This window comes from Myotis davidii, unplaced genomic scaffold (genome assembly GCF_000327345.1).
Source record: "Myotis davidii unplaced genomic scaffold, ASM32734v1 scaffold2364, whole genome shotgun sequence".
Taxonomy (NCBI): domain Eukaryota; kingdom Metazoa; phylum Chordata; class Mammalia; order Chiroptera; family Vespertilionidae; genus Myotis; species Myotis davidii.
Window position 1 is genome coordinate 221,266 of NW_006294758.1, and position 15,652 is coordinate 236,917.

A 15,652-nucleotide genomic window follows, 5' to 3' on the forward strand; every position below is an offset into this window, starting at 1 on the left:
TATATTTGTTTCTTCTCAAGCCACTACAGCATTAATAAGCAGGAAACCAGGAGGCTCATAATTTATGTATTAAAACTGCATAACAAACTACAGCTAAAAAATTATCTTGGAGTGAACAGAGAACTACAGAGCATCAGGAGCATTGCTTAAGTTTGTTGGTATCTAACAAACCATGTGTGGAAGGGGCAGACTATCCATCAGAGAAAATGAACACATTTTAAGCACAGAATTTATCAAATAGGCCATCTTTAGTACCAATTTTTCCCTTTTTTTTTAACACTTTGGATACAAAAAAAAAAATATTAGACTCACTAGATACTACTTTCAGAATAAATAGAAGTCACATATGTATTATATCTACGTGAAAAAGTTAAACTGGAGAACTCATTTATCTCTCTCTCTTTTTTTTGTGGGGGTGGAGGGAGGAGACTAGATACATGCACAGTATGGAATAAAGTGCATATCCCTGGGCCTACAGATATGATGACATAAAACTTTTTTTTTTTTTTTCCTGAATGAAACTGCTTCCATGTACTTTTACTTATCTTTATATTTTTCTGGATGACTTAATGTTCTGGAAATGTTAACTCAGCAATTGATTTGGCAGCAGAATTGAAAAATGAACCATTTTTGGCTCTTTTTGTTTTTTTTTGTTCTTCTACATTCAAAATACATGGAAGAATAATTTTTTTGTGTTGTATTACGTGGTTGTCATCACAAAGATGTGTTTGAGGTTTTTTTCTGCAAGCTATAATTAAAGGCTTCTAATTTGAATAATGACTCAAATCTACATTAAATTGAAATATGTTATCTGATATTGAGAAAGTCATCCTTAAAAACTGACAATAACTAGAATGGGGCATAATGTGAAGAAAGCTTCTTTTAAAAAATGGTTAGCTTTGTTGTTCTCAACTCTGCAGGATTCTTAGTCTTTTCCATTTTAATCTTTTTTAAAGAAAGAGTTGAATCTATAAATAATATTATAATGTATTTTTAGAGAGAAGTAAGATTTTTACATTGAGTATCTGTATGATGATATAGAGATGACAGAGGATAAAGGAAAATTAGCAATATATATGTTTTCTATTTCCTTTATCACATATACCAATATTCCCTGTTAGGGATTTGGAAATTATGGGTATTATGCATTCTATACTAGTTCATTATAAGAGCTATAACATACATTGAGCATTGAATGTCTTCATATTTAAATTATAAAAATGGAAAGTAGCTTCCAAGAAGCAAAGGCAAAGCTTAAATCTCAACCTCAAGAACCAACAAAATAAGCATAATGAACTCAAACACAAAGCAAAACAAAACATGATCAAGACATGAAATAGCCACAGATAAAACACAATTACATAAATGAAAATGGCCCAGTTTGTGTAAAACCGTATCAGTTTCTAAATAAAACATTTTCCCTTACTATTAACTTTTTATTACATAAGCAGTTTACTATTAACTCATGCATCATCAGCATTAAAGAATTAAAATCAAAACTTGGAATGTCCCTGCAACCAAGATTACTTTATCCAGCAAAGCTATCATTCAGAATAGAAGGTCAGATAAAGAGCTTCACGGATAAGAAAAAGCTAAAGGAGTTCTTCACCACCAAACCAGCATTATATGAAATGCTGAAAGGTATTCTTTAAGAGGAAGAAGAAGAAAAAGGTAAAGATAAAAAATATGAACAAGTGACAACAAATGGGGATCTCTTTATTGACTCAGCTGTTCCAGCTGATTGTTATTTAACAGTGGAAGACAGAACACAGCCCTAGATCAGCAGTTCTTAGCAACAATGGTTTTGTTCTCCAGAAGACATTTGGCAATGTCTGCAGTTGGTTTTGGTTGTTGCAATTCTGAGTGGTGCCAGTAGTAACTAATGGATAGAGGCAAGGAATCCTGCTAAGTATCCTACCCTATAAAGGACAACAAAGAATTACCTGGCCCAACATATTAAGAGGTTGACGAACCTTCCTTTGGAATGAAAGGTGTTTGGGTAAGAAGGAGAGTTTACCAGGAATCATTCATTTTTAAAAAATATGTCCATTGAAGCTTGATTACACATTTTGTTGAGTATTTGAGTGATGGCATGTATATAGAATGTCCACATGTAGAAGAATTATGCACCTGAATTTATAGCATTTATATGAATTTTTGCAAAAGAAATTTGAAATAGAAAGAGCTAGCACAATATAAATAGAGTACTTAGAAAAATGTCTTTATCTTATAAAGACTAGATGCAAAGTAGTTGCAAACAGAACTCTGAACTCTGAGGTGGTCTTGAGCGAACCAGCCTGAGGTGGCTAAGCATAATGTGGAAACAAGGCCCATCAAAGTGTAAATAGGGCCTCGGGGTTAAGAAGCACATCCTAAGCTTTCTTGACTATGGCTTTAACCAGTTCTCTACTGAGCATAAGGCCACAGATGCCTGACCCTGAGTCTTGGTTGGTTTCTTGTATGTCATATCTGATTTGCTAGATATGTATGCTAATGTTAGTTGTATCGAGGTCATTCCAATAGGTGAGCTCTGCTTCTTTCAAATAATAATTTCAGTTACAGTCATAAAGCTCTGGTGTAAAACGGCCCCTTCAGGTACCATAACTCAGTGACAGCACCAGTAAATCAGACTCACGTGCATTTCTAGTCTGATACTCCTAGTAGGTACACCAATAACCATCCCACTTACAAATCAATGTCCAGACAACATCTAATGGAATCTGAGTGTTCTATAAAGTTCCCTTTTTAGAATGGAAATGGTCACTGAGAGCTTTGGCTTATTTCAACATGATTGTCATCGACTGTGTATGTAACCCATCTTTCTTTCTATTGAAACATGAAGTCTCTGATGAGCAATATGAGACAAGAGAAAAGGAAAAAGTAAGGGGGAATGTTTCTGATTCAAGAAGAAGGAAAATGCCTTCTCTACTGTGCTTTTAAAAACGATGTAATAAAATTAATCTTACCCCAGATAATATGTTCTAAGGCTATAACAAAAATTATGTCTCCTGTTTACTAAAATAATTTTCTAGGAACATTAAATCCACAGAGATAGGAATTTTCTTATTTTTAAAAACTACCCAACACACATACTTAAATATGTAGAATTTCATTTAAATAAGTCAGTCAACAATTTTTTATAAAGTATTTAACACTTCATTGTAGAAACATAGGCAAAATGACTATTATAACCAAAATGAAAAATACTGTTCAATTTAAAAAATGTACTTAAACAAGAACCTGAAAAAGTTTATGATATGCATAACATTGTTCAAGCAAAATTGCACTAGTATTACATAAATCAATAGTTTATAAAGGCCTCAATATGGCAAAGTTTAGAAATAGGTAGTATGCATGCACATAGTACAACAAAAAGTCTCTTTATAAAACAGCAGTTTTTTTTAATGCTTGTACAAAGGGATAAGAGCAACCACAAACATATTTCATCTGTTAGGTTAATACATTATGACAGCTAAAAGTCAGTCATGTCTATAGAGGAACAAAAAGCCCTCCTTACCTTGTGAATAAATCTTTTGTGCCTTTAAAGATATTTGTATAAAAATGCTATCCTTTTTTATACAACTTAAATAAATCGTACTTGTTTCAATTAAAAATTGAAAACAAACCAACAAGTGAATGGGGTCCATGTGTTTTTTCATAACAAAAAGAAACCAGGGTACCAGGGAAACTGGTCAGCATTTATTCCCTCCACCTTTGATTATGGGCAGATAATTAGTTATCCTATAACTGGGCAAGTCCTTTAAGAATATATTTTTGATAGGGAAAATAATGAATTAGTCATACCGTATACTAAAAATATTTATCAATTACTCTATACCATAATGACTGTTTTGCTTCTTTTTGACCTAGAAAAGAAAATGCATTCACATAATTGAAATTCTGTCATCAATTTGTGTGCTTACGTATTACTCTTTAGTGTTCTGTGTGGGAAGAGGTTGGGTTGCTCTTCCACAAAATGAACATGATTGGGAAGAGATTTCTAAGAGGTCAGCAACCAATACCCTGTTGTGCTCTAGGCTGGCTATTTACCTCAGGACTGAGGGAGAACAAAAGGTCTTATCGCACAGCAATGTGGTTTTTCCACTCTGGGTTATAGTTTTGCTATGTTCTACCACCTAAATATAACTATTGGTTGCAGGGTGTATATGTTTAGTATATCTCATATAGTTCACTAAATTTTGGAAAATGTAGTCATATGTGTTCATGCAAATTATTCATCTTATATATTTTCAAAGATTTTCCTCAAAATTCTCATCTATCAGTTGGCAATCTAAGGCTAATTTCAAAGCAGGAGATGCTGAACTTGTGAGGGCTATATATTTTCAGAAGTAGGAATCAATCATAATGGGCGCAAAGAAGAGAGTCAACCTTTCAATCATTCTTTTACCAATTGAAACATAAAAGTAAAATGACATTGTATTACAGGTTTCAGACCACATAATGAAAAAGTATAGAGACTCACACTGTGGATTAAGTAGAACCAAAAAATTTCATATAAAATAGATTGCTCATATTCACACTACAAAGGACTATGTTGTTTTTAATTTTAACAAATTCAAAGGGGTGTCATATCAGCAGCATTGTTGTAAATTGTACTGTAGTGCAGTTCTTGTTTCATAAAAATACCATACAAATGGTCAATCAATGGTCATCAGCAAAAAATAAAACTCAGAAAACAAGTAACCAGGGAAAAGATAAAGAAAGAGGTAATGCTGATGCCAAAACAAGTATAATACTGTTGGAACATACAAAAGTAATCCTTATATTTTATACATTTTTTACAGTATATAAAAGGCATCGCTGATTATGCCACCGTCTCTCTTATTCCAATGTCTATTTTCTTTGGAAGCAATTCTTTCCTTTCATCAACACTTCCTAAGGAGTTTCGACAGTTTGGCCCATCCATGTATAATTTTGCATACACTGGATTGGAGTAATTTGTTGGCTAAAGGAGAAAAAAATAGATAAGTACAATTCTATTATCAGTGTTCACCACATTAATTAGCTATTTTCTAGGATGTCTGTCTTTTAATGCTGACGACATTTATACGCAATACTTTTAACTTATTAAATAGTGATGATTTCAATGTAATTTAATTTGTATGTATTATGCTTTTGTTGACTTTAGCATGGTATTAGATAAAATCATAATTGCATGTTTTTCAGGTAACTTGTGAACCTGATGGGAGCTTTGACATAAATATTAAAGTCCCAAAGAAATCATTGTGAACTCCATATTCCCTGAGATTTTACTTAAAAGCGTAAAACGTGAAACTAATGTGTTATTTCCAGTCCATATGCTTTCCCTCCTCATTGCTATTGCAGCGACAGGAAAAATGTGTTTACAGAAAGTCATCTAATTGCTCAGTGCTGATAATTTTTCAATATGAAGTTAAAAGCAAGAAAACAAAGAAAAAGAAAAATATAATACATTGGTGGAGTAGATTTAAAATAAGCACAATATTTTTGCTTCAAACAACCTCTATGTACTTATCACTGGAAATATTTTTGTATTCTTTCAAGGAATTGAGTAGTACCTAGTCATCATAGGTTGCACCGATATTTAGAGCATCTTGAAGTAGAATTAAAACCTGAAGAAATGATCTCTTTCATTTTGAAAAAATATACAAATGTTCATATTTTACTAATTGCAACTTAACCCAAGAAATCGTTGCCTAGTGTTTTGGTTTTTCCTGTTTGTTTCCTTTGTCTTTCCAAAAGCAGAACATTAAATCTTAGTTACATCAAAGAAACATTATAATCTTTGAGCCATGCAGTTGACAAACATGATAAAAATGATAATGAAAAACAGTTGATGGGAGACTTGATACCCTTATTTTATCCCTCTTCTAACATAAACCATGTGACTTTAGACAGAGTACTTTCCTCTAAAAGCTAGCTACTTAATTAAAAAAGAGAATGCTTTTATTAGACCATTTCTAATTTCTCAAGATGAGGCCTTGTTTGTAGTATATTTTCATTTAACTGGATATCAACTTTGTATATATTGAATAAAATATCTTAAGAAATGCATGAAAACAAATTTAAGTTTAAGTTATTCAGTTTTTAAATCTCTAGCTAGAGATTTCTAAGAATAGCAGACTCATGTTTATTGTTAAAGTTCTATAAGATGTTCAAACTCAGAAGAAAAAATATTTCAAATATTTTTACTTAATAGTTTGCCTGAAATGATAACATGTATTACAGTAATCTTTCATAGGCAGGATACATACCATCAGCCCCAATTTTAATACTGTTTTCAAATCTCTTCTTAATTAAAAACTCAATTAAAGGCAAGCCCCTACCTAAATCTAGTAATAGTCTTTGATTGTGAGAGGTTCTGTGATGGAATGGATATGAAATAATGAATTTGCTTCTCTCACCCCAGCAGTTAGTGGTCCTTTCAAATCAGAGTTTAAGTAGATGGGTGGCGCTGTATGTGGAAGCTTGAAAGCACTGGACACACCCCCTATATACCTGCCCTGTACGCAAACAGAGAATTTTAGTTTCTCATCTAAAATGGAACTCTTTTCATTGACATAAACTCATGTTAAGTCATAAGAATAACATAAAACACATCTTTTAACCCGGGGGCATGAACAATGTACTCATGGTAGCTTTAATAATTTAAGGACTATTGATATTAAATATTTGATCCATGGGTTGACATTTCTATTATGTCCAGATTAACTTAATTTTATCCTCCGCAATGAAATCACACCTTTGCTAGCAGCACTGTGAAAAATACACCAGCCTCCCTGACTTCAGGTTTGGTCACTTTGAAAATTCCTGACAGTAGCCCATTCTGGACACTCAAGTATCAGGCATCTTCTAATTAAAGATTCATCACCACTGCGTATTTTTACAGAAAAAAATTTAATATATCATAAAACAGACAGCTGTATTTTTGAAAATATGTTAGTCTAAAACAGATTAACTAGAAATTAATTTGGCTCACTAAGTCTTCATGTAAGAGTACTGACTTGAGACTTCTTGGCGGCTAAGGGTAGAATTAGCCAATCTGATGCACTCATAGGCATAATAGAGTATTTATTGATGACCCTCAAGGAAAAAAAAAAAAACTAGAGGAAAATTTGAAGAATATGAAAATTTTAATGAATATATATATTTTAAAAATCTTAACTAGCAACTCTTAACAATGAATGATCACAAAATTTGGGACAAGGTCAAGGGTGTCAGGAAAATATTTTAAACATAAATTTAGGTCAATATCACCTCTTTATTTTTCCCCCAAAAGGGTCTTATTTAGAAGACACTTAAAACAATCTAAGTAAGAATTGAATGAATTTCGAGATAAAATCAGTAAATACTAATTTCCCTTTTTTTAACTTTTCAAACTATACTGTGATTGCCTTCATAGGCAAGACTTTTAAAAATAACTTTATTAACCATTTTGTTTCTGATTATAAGGTATTATTGAGTAGAAATTTTATCTATTTTTAAAACAATAAATGATTTCTACCAAAATCTTCTTTATGTAATGCAATCCTATATAATAAAAGGCTAATATGCAAATTGTCCCCTCCTGCGGTTGTTTGATCAGGAGTTTGACCAGGAGACTGGGAGTTCAACCACTCGTTATGACAGATGCTGACCACCAGTGGGTGGCGCGGAATATGGTAGGCGTCAGTGACACTCTGCAACCTCTTGCTGGCTACCTGGGGGCGGGGGTGACGGGGATGGAGGGGCAGTGAGAACATGGGGTGTCCACCAAGCTTGCTCTCACTCCCCCTGGTACCCTCCCCTGGGACACCAGGGCTCACATGCAGGGGAAGCCCCTGTGCTCATGGGCTGGGCACCTGCAAGGAGCCCACCCTGCATTGGCCGGCTTCCTCTGGGTGAGCTGGGCCACAGCCGCCTGGACCACAGGGGCCAGTCTGGCTGGAATCCCTGTGGATTTGCACAGGAGCCAGTCTGTGAGGCAGGCCAGGAGAGAGTGTGCAGTCCGCTCGGCTTCCGTGCAGCACCGCTGGGCAGCTCAGAGGCCCATGCTGTGCCCCTGAGGCATCTGGCCGTCCTCACTGCATCTCCATGTTGGGACTCGGGAGCCATGACTCAGATGGAGGGGGTGCGCAGGGGCCCATGGGCCTAGGTCCTGCCAAGGGCCCAGAGGTCAGCTGGGACCTGCCTTTCCATGCCTGATGCTCGCACTTCAATCGCCAGCCAGGCCTAGGGACCGCACCCGTGCATGAATTCCATGTACCAGACCTCTAGTTTATATATAGTTGCTTATATCATGAATATGTCAAAGCATTGTAACGCAGTGAGTACTATGAAAAACATTTTATCCTTAAGGTTCTTCCATGTGGCTGGCTCTCTGATTTTCAAAATTGCTTATCTGTATTAGGACTACTATCTGCAGTTCTTAGGTGACAATTCATATTTATATTTCCAACATCAGGAGCCAGCTAGAATCAACCATATAGTCACATTTAATATAATTTTGGTCAATCAGTCAGCAAATTGGTAAATAAATATTTATTGAGTGTTATGTGCTTAAATAAATATTCATTAAGTGTTATGTGCTAAGTATGTTAAAATATATTTGAGGGGCACTGAAGCATAGTTTTATCTTCCTAGAGTAAATGTGGAAACATTTTTAAATGGAATACTAAGAAGCTAGTTTCCTTAAGTGTCCAAAATTGGCTTAATTCTATCACAAGAAAAATAAGGGGAAAAATGAGAATTCTCCTTATAAAAAGTGTGCTTTAATATGTCCTCATTAGTTCATATTATATTTACAGGCACCATATTTTAATTTATAAGAAAAATTCAAAAAATATGAGAAATCCATTATTATGATGTCTTTCTCCTTTGTAGATAAATTATCAAATAATAATGTTCTCAGTGTATAGACTCTTTAAATTTGAAGTAACCAACAGTGAAACTTAGATTATAAGAATTTATTCATGAACAATTTCAAATGTAGGAATTGGTTACTTAACTAATAGTAAATATTAACTATAAAATTATTCTTAATTAGGAATAATAACTTTAATATCCTTGGATTCAGAACTAGATTAAATGTATAGAACTTAATTCAACTTCTTTGAGAATAACTGTTGCTATGAATGTAAAACCATTTGGACACAGATTGATCACTGTGATTATTTGTAATACAAAGATATATTTTATACATAGTACCTTTACATATCAGAAAATACATATTCAACAAATTAGTGAAAAAAATAAGAAAATAATATTCATAATATAAAATTGATGTTCTTAATTCATAGTAAAATATCCTATAATTATTATACAAAATATTCAGCTAATACAGTGAAGTGAATCTTTTCAAGTTTATCTGGATATTGTATCATTTACTTCTCTTAAAAGGTGCCAATAGGAACATACAATAATAAAAGCTTACAGAAACTTAAAAAAGAAAACCTGTTAGCTATTTAAACTATATATATCAGTGACATGTCTCAAAGTACATTACAGTTCATAGAAAAATATTTTTCAAAAGTGATTTGATTATAAACAAATCCATGGGCAATATTTAGATGAGTTTATAATTAAACACTATTAGAAATAAAGTACTTATTTTGACAATAAAACGCTGTATTTTTATTATTAAAAGTACTTCAGACAGTACTTTTACACTAGTCTGTATATTTAGATGTGCTGGTACCTCAACACATTTGAATGAAAGATGCTATTTCAAGTAAACTACATGTTTATAAATTAAATGAATAAATAAGTATGTATTTTCCAAAACATGTTGTACTAATTTCACGCTTCAGGTGAACGCAGTCCACAATCTTATTTTTTTTTCTTTAGAAGAGACAATAACATTTAGTGCTTCCTAAACTTCTTTCTTCAGAAAAAAGAAACACTGTTAAATTTAGAACCATTTTTGCAGAGCTGTGACTCAAGAGTGTCAGTAGTCATTGCCCATCATCTTACCTTTGTTGGATCTATCATAAAACCGGGATCTAGAAGACCTCCATCGTTGTGATCATGATCCACCTCATACATGTTGTAAGATGGATTGCCAATTTCTACGTTTATGCCTCCATTGATAATAGGTTGTCTTCTAATAGTTTTTGTCCTGCATTATGCGAACATTGTTTAAGTATGAGTTTAAATATCACAATCATGGTGTATGAAACTATCATATTTATAGATTTATTCACTTATTTTAATATAACTAATGGTAAGTTCATAAAAATATTCATTCAAAATCAAGTCACAGAGGAACAAAAATAACAATGTGATGCTATTTTTCCAAATTATTTAGCTTATTATTATTATTTTTGTTAGAATGAGTAATAAAAAATGCCCTTGGAACATATTCCTCCTTAGTACCTAATTCCACATTAGTTGAAACTGAATAGTCACTAATCAATTACTTTTTAAAATTCTAGATTTTTCCTTTTTTAATAGAAATCATCCCTTAAAAAATGGTAAAAAATTTAAAATAAATCGCCTTCAATCCCCCAAAATCACGTGGCTAAAAAGCCTCTTTTACATAATTCAAAAGCTGCCTCACACACTCTTGGTTTGTGATGATAACCACAGACAACCCACTCCTTCTGGATTTTTATAACTGCATATTCATATATATTAAAATGACACTTCCAGTAATATATAAAATAAACAAATGAACCGTTTCTGATATATAATACATATTCAGTATCATTGTATTTACATTACTAATCTTTCATAATATAATATGATCCTTTTCAAAGACTCTTGAGTTTTCAAGGAAAAACTACCACATATGTAAAATCTACTAAAGTTTTAATTAGTATTTCCCCTTGTTAGTTTTATTAGAATATATGAATAGAGACATTTCCTCAGTATTACATGGGAGAAGGGTTGTCTGAATTATAACCACTCAAAATGAAATAAAGGGATAAAATTGTTTGAAAACAGAATTTTAGTTAAAATAATTTATGTTTTAACGAAGTAAAAAATTGTCTATGTTTCAGTAACTATTTGTGCGATTTGTTTGTTAACTGCTAATCTAGAACATCGCACCATACCTTCTTTTTCTTTTACAAAGCACTAACCCAATGACTAAGGTGGTTATCAAAGTCACCAGGAGCACCAGAGGCACGATGATGGCAATGCTTCCTGAAAGAGAAATGAATGAGCACAAAAGCACATCAATAAAATAATGATGGATACAATTGAACACTGCATTACACCTAATCATTTGACCAATGACATAATAAAAGTGAAGCTTAGGCCAAATATCCATGTTCCTAGTTCAAGAAGTACATTATGAAACATCATTCTCCTATCAAATACTTGATCTGCTAGAACTGTTTCCTCAGATATCGTTCACTTATATGTTGCAGTGAGGTATCATGCTGTTGGAAATGCTGACTGCTTTGTCAGTCTGAGTCTGAATCACAGCACACACATTACTTGCAATGATGTAAGTACATGCTGGTAACTCCTTGCAAATTACTTTTTTACACAATTTCACTGGCCATACTACCACCCTTAGTTTTGTTCCTCTATCTATAAATACTCTCTGGCCAGGAATACATGTGACAAATCAGATGGCAGCCTGGCCAAACAAAAGGGACATCAGTGTTAACATTGGATGGATATAGGCCTAAGTATCAGTTCCACAACTTATGCAAAGTGAGACCTTAAATGGGTAATTTAAAATCTGAGGCTTGACACATTGAATACTATTTAGCCATTGGAATATCAAGTGATATTTAAAAGTATCTTAAAATAGGATATTAAACATAAAGTCAATTAAAAATGTTTTTGACATTTATGCTCTTCATCAATAAAACAGATGAGAAGTCCTACACCAGGTCTGTTAGCTTAATTCAACAAAATAGGGGACAAGGGGGATTCTCTTCCTCAAGTTCCAAAATAGTTTTAATTGAACATATCTGGGAGATTTGGCTTATGTTGCAAATTTGGCTTAGAGTGGAAGGGAGGGAGGCAGGGAGAGGGGGAAGAGAGAGCGCGAGAGAGATAGAGAAAGAGAGAGAAAAATCAGTGTGAGATTCACATGGATTGATTGTATCTTGACCAGGGTAGGGATCAGACCTGCAAGGTATGTGCCCTTGACTGGGAACAGAACCTGAGACCCTTCTGTATACAGGCCGAGGCTTGAGAAACACCGAAACACTGGCCAGGGCAATGTGCCACTTATCATGTACTAACAAGAATGATCTTAGATTGAATCACTGATCTACAAGCTGGAATAAAAGATCTATGAAATAGGTCTTCAAAAGTGATCTGAGAAACTGAGTGTTAGTTTTTACGCACCTGAGCATAGGGGAGAAGCAAAACAGAGAACCTGTGCCCTCTATTTCTAGGTTAGAAATAAGAGCAACATTTTTTTTTTTTCTTTTCATGAAGGAGTCAATCTTGGTGATGCTGTGATCCACAGGAGGATATGCCTGGGGTTATATGTCCCTTATGCAGGCAGAAAGCTGAATGCAAGTGTTGCTGACAACAGGAGAGTATTAAGTAGCTCTACCCGGTACCTAATGTTAACTTTCACAGACAAATGTCTACTGCCCATGAGACACAGGCTTCATTTATCTGGACTAGCATCTGGTTGATTTAGTCAAGGCAGCCTAGTCACCAGTTAAAGGGAGGAACAAACCAGCAATGCAAAAGCTAATTGAAATGTAATGTGGGAATCTTGAATGGTTCAGGAATAAAACTTCAAGAAATATTAAATATTTGAATTTGCTTTTCAAGGACATTTGTGTAAAAATACTGTGGCAGAAATGAATTGTAATACTAAGCACGGTAAGCAGCTGCTTAGGGACTTTAAAATAGAAATATAGATGCGTTTGAATAGCTATAGCCAGAAAGTGTCTGTGTGCCATAGCTCATGGTGGAGATTCCTTACCAAAATACCAAAATGTCTTTATTAAGGAGATGTCATGTATAAGAGAATATTTCAATTTGAACCTTCAAAAATAATTTGACTACAATAACCAAATAACTATCTCTTCCATGCAAAACAAACGAACAATAAACATGGCTTGCCTTCTCATTTTAGAAGTTTATAGAATGCAAAACTCATTTTATTTTTTCCACATTGTTACCAGGACTATACAGCTCAGTGAGTTTAATATTATATGGTTTTGGGAAAGTAAACTTGGATTTGGGAAAGTGAACTTTATATGAATGTGTAACTTATTAGTAATTAGTAAAAGTGGAGAGTCTGGCAGATTGGAGAGCAATTAACATTTGTTCACAAATTGTAAATGCCAGTGAACAGCTGGTTTCTTCATAAACAATGACTTTAACTGATTGATCATGACTTTATAAATAGCCTTACTTCATTACTTATCCTTTTTCCTGCTAAAATTTGTAATATGTTGGCATGTATTAAACATACCAATAATTGTTTTAAGGTATATAAAGTTACGTTCCCTTCAATGCAAATTGTATGTTATTTAGAAAATTGGATATTTGTCTACATAGGGTTTGTTATTCCTTTGAGGTAGAACTGTTAATTATGCATGCTGGCAGACAAATAAGTTTTTCTTCTTTCTCCCATCACAGATGGCAGGTCCAATCCCTTACATTACAGCACTTTGTTTAAAGGCCTGGATTTCTAATGTATTTATATAACCAAGCAAGGTAACTGCAATAATGCGTAATGTAGCCAATCAATAATGCAGGGTAGCAGTTTGGCAATGTATAAAAATGTAAAATAGTTGATATTGATGGAAACAGTTGGCAACCACATGTATTTTTGGACTTATAAGATAGATATATATCAAATTAGGTATATATTTTTAAGTAGAATGTATAGCAGTAAATGTCATAATGCAACATATGATAATTCATATTTCAGGAGATTTTTAAATAGTACATTATTGGTGGATTTTTCTAAAATGATTTTTAAAAGCACATTTTATACTTATTAAGGGTTGAGGGGATACCTCAAAGACCTTCTCATATAAAACAGAGCAAGTCTTTCTTGGCCACATTGGTCTGGAGCCTCATCATCCAATAGTTTTCTATTAGAAAAAAAAACCCTGCATTATTAAATTGTTATGTTGTAGAGAACCCTTCCCCGAGAGAGGCACACGGCATAGTAGCTGAGATAATAAATTCTGGAGCCAGGCTACCTCTGGTCACACCTTGCATTGCTAACAACATGACATTGGGAAGATTATTTATCTTTGTCTCAGTGTACACACATCTACAAAGAGTGTCATCATTAATAGCTACCTCATAGTCATTCATGTAAATAGGATTATGTTTAATACATAGAAAATGCTACATACAGGTTTATTAATTCATTAAAATAAATTGCCACAGAACTCTGTGTATGCCTGTTTTGCACGTTTTACAATATATTGTAGAAACCAGTTTCTTTGTAATTTGAGGGTAAAGTGTTTATCTCTCTTTGTTTTGCAGATAGCACAGTCCCTAGGATATCATAGGGACTATACATTCGGTTCTTATTGTAGTAAATATATTTTAATAGTCGCTATGTCCCACACACTCAGCATGCACCCTGCTTTGCACTGGGGATACAAATGTCCCTGCTCTCACATTGTTTGATATAGTTTAGAAGATGACAAAGAAGTGTGCTTATTTAACAGGGTGCGATAAGCACTTCCCTGGGGAAAGTCTGAATTGCTCCGGAAATATAAAGGAGTATCCAACCAGATCCCGGATAGAGGAGGACTGGTGTGCCTTTGAGACCCTCGAGTGAGTCCTCTTTAGTCTCATGGAAGAGAATGCAGGTCATTGGGAGGAGGAGATACTGAATTAATCTAGGAAGAGAAATGTGGAGGCCTGGAGGAGGAAAGATGACAGAACAACAGACTGGCGGAAGTGCAGAATAGAGTGCTGGAAGATGCAGCCATAGAGGACAGCAAAGGTGTGTGCTGAAGGGCTGTGTAAGCCTTGTCAATGAGCCGGGCAATGCACTGCTTAACAAAGGGGTGAGGCCCTAGCAGCTGGTTTGGCTCAGCGGATAGAGCATCGTCCTGAGGACTGAAGGGTCCCAGGTTCGATTCCAGTCAAGGGCACATGCCCAGGTTGCTAGCTCCAACCCCAGTGGGTGGCATGCAGGAGGCAGCTGATCAATGCTTCTCTCTCATTGATCTTTCTATCAATCTCTCTCTCCCTTCTTCTCTGAAATCAATAAAAAAAAAATATTTTTTTAAAAAGGGGTGAAGTTGAAGAACACTTAGGAACTAATACCTACTGGATATATTGTTTGACGACTTTAGAGAGAAGAAACATTAAGAGCAACACTTAAGTGTTCCTTGGGGAACCGGATAGATTTTTTTTATAAGCCATTCATATATATAGGAAGGCAAAACAAGGTGCATGAATTGTCTGGTTGAGTCGAGGAAGGTGATGAGATCATTTTGGGATATATAGAGCCTAAAATTCCTGTGGAATATAGATAGATAGATAAATATAGATATAGATATAGATGATATAGATATAGATATAGATATAGATATAGATAGATATAGATATATAGAAATAGATATAGATATATAAAAGCCTAAGTGACCACATATAGCAATGTGCAGTGGGATATACGTCTCAAATTCAGAAAAAAAAAAGCCAGGATTGAGGATAGTAATTTAGTGGTAATCAGCATAGAGTTGATAACTGAGTCAGCAATTACTGATTGCTT

General features: G+C 34.1%; 1 protein-coding gene across 1 annotated transcript in view; it reads right to left on the reverse strand.

The window, feature by feature from the left end:
* Positions 1-3,133: 3,133 nt before the first annotated feature.
* The window catches only part of LOC102754647 (low-density lipoprotein receptor-related protein 1B), a 139,960-nt gene continuing 127,441 nt past the window's right edge, over positions 3,134-15,652 (reverse strand). The window contains exons 21-24 of the mRNA XM_006769211.2: positions 11,034-11,124; positions 9,952-10,096; positions 6,405-6,503; positions 3,134-4,966 (exon numbers count right to left, since the gene is read on the reverse strand). Of these exons, the coding sequence (XP_006769274.1) occupies positions 4,826-4,966; positions 6,405-6,503; positions 9,952-10,096; positions 11,034-11,124 (476 nt within the window). The 3' untranslated portion in view covers positions 3,134-4,825. The remainder of the gene's footprint in view (positions 4,967-6,404; positions 6,504-9,951; positions 10,097-11,033; positions 11,125-15,652) is intronic.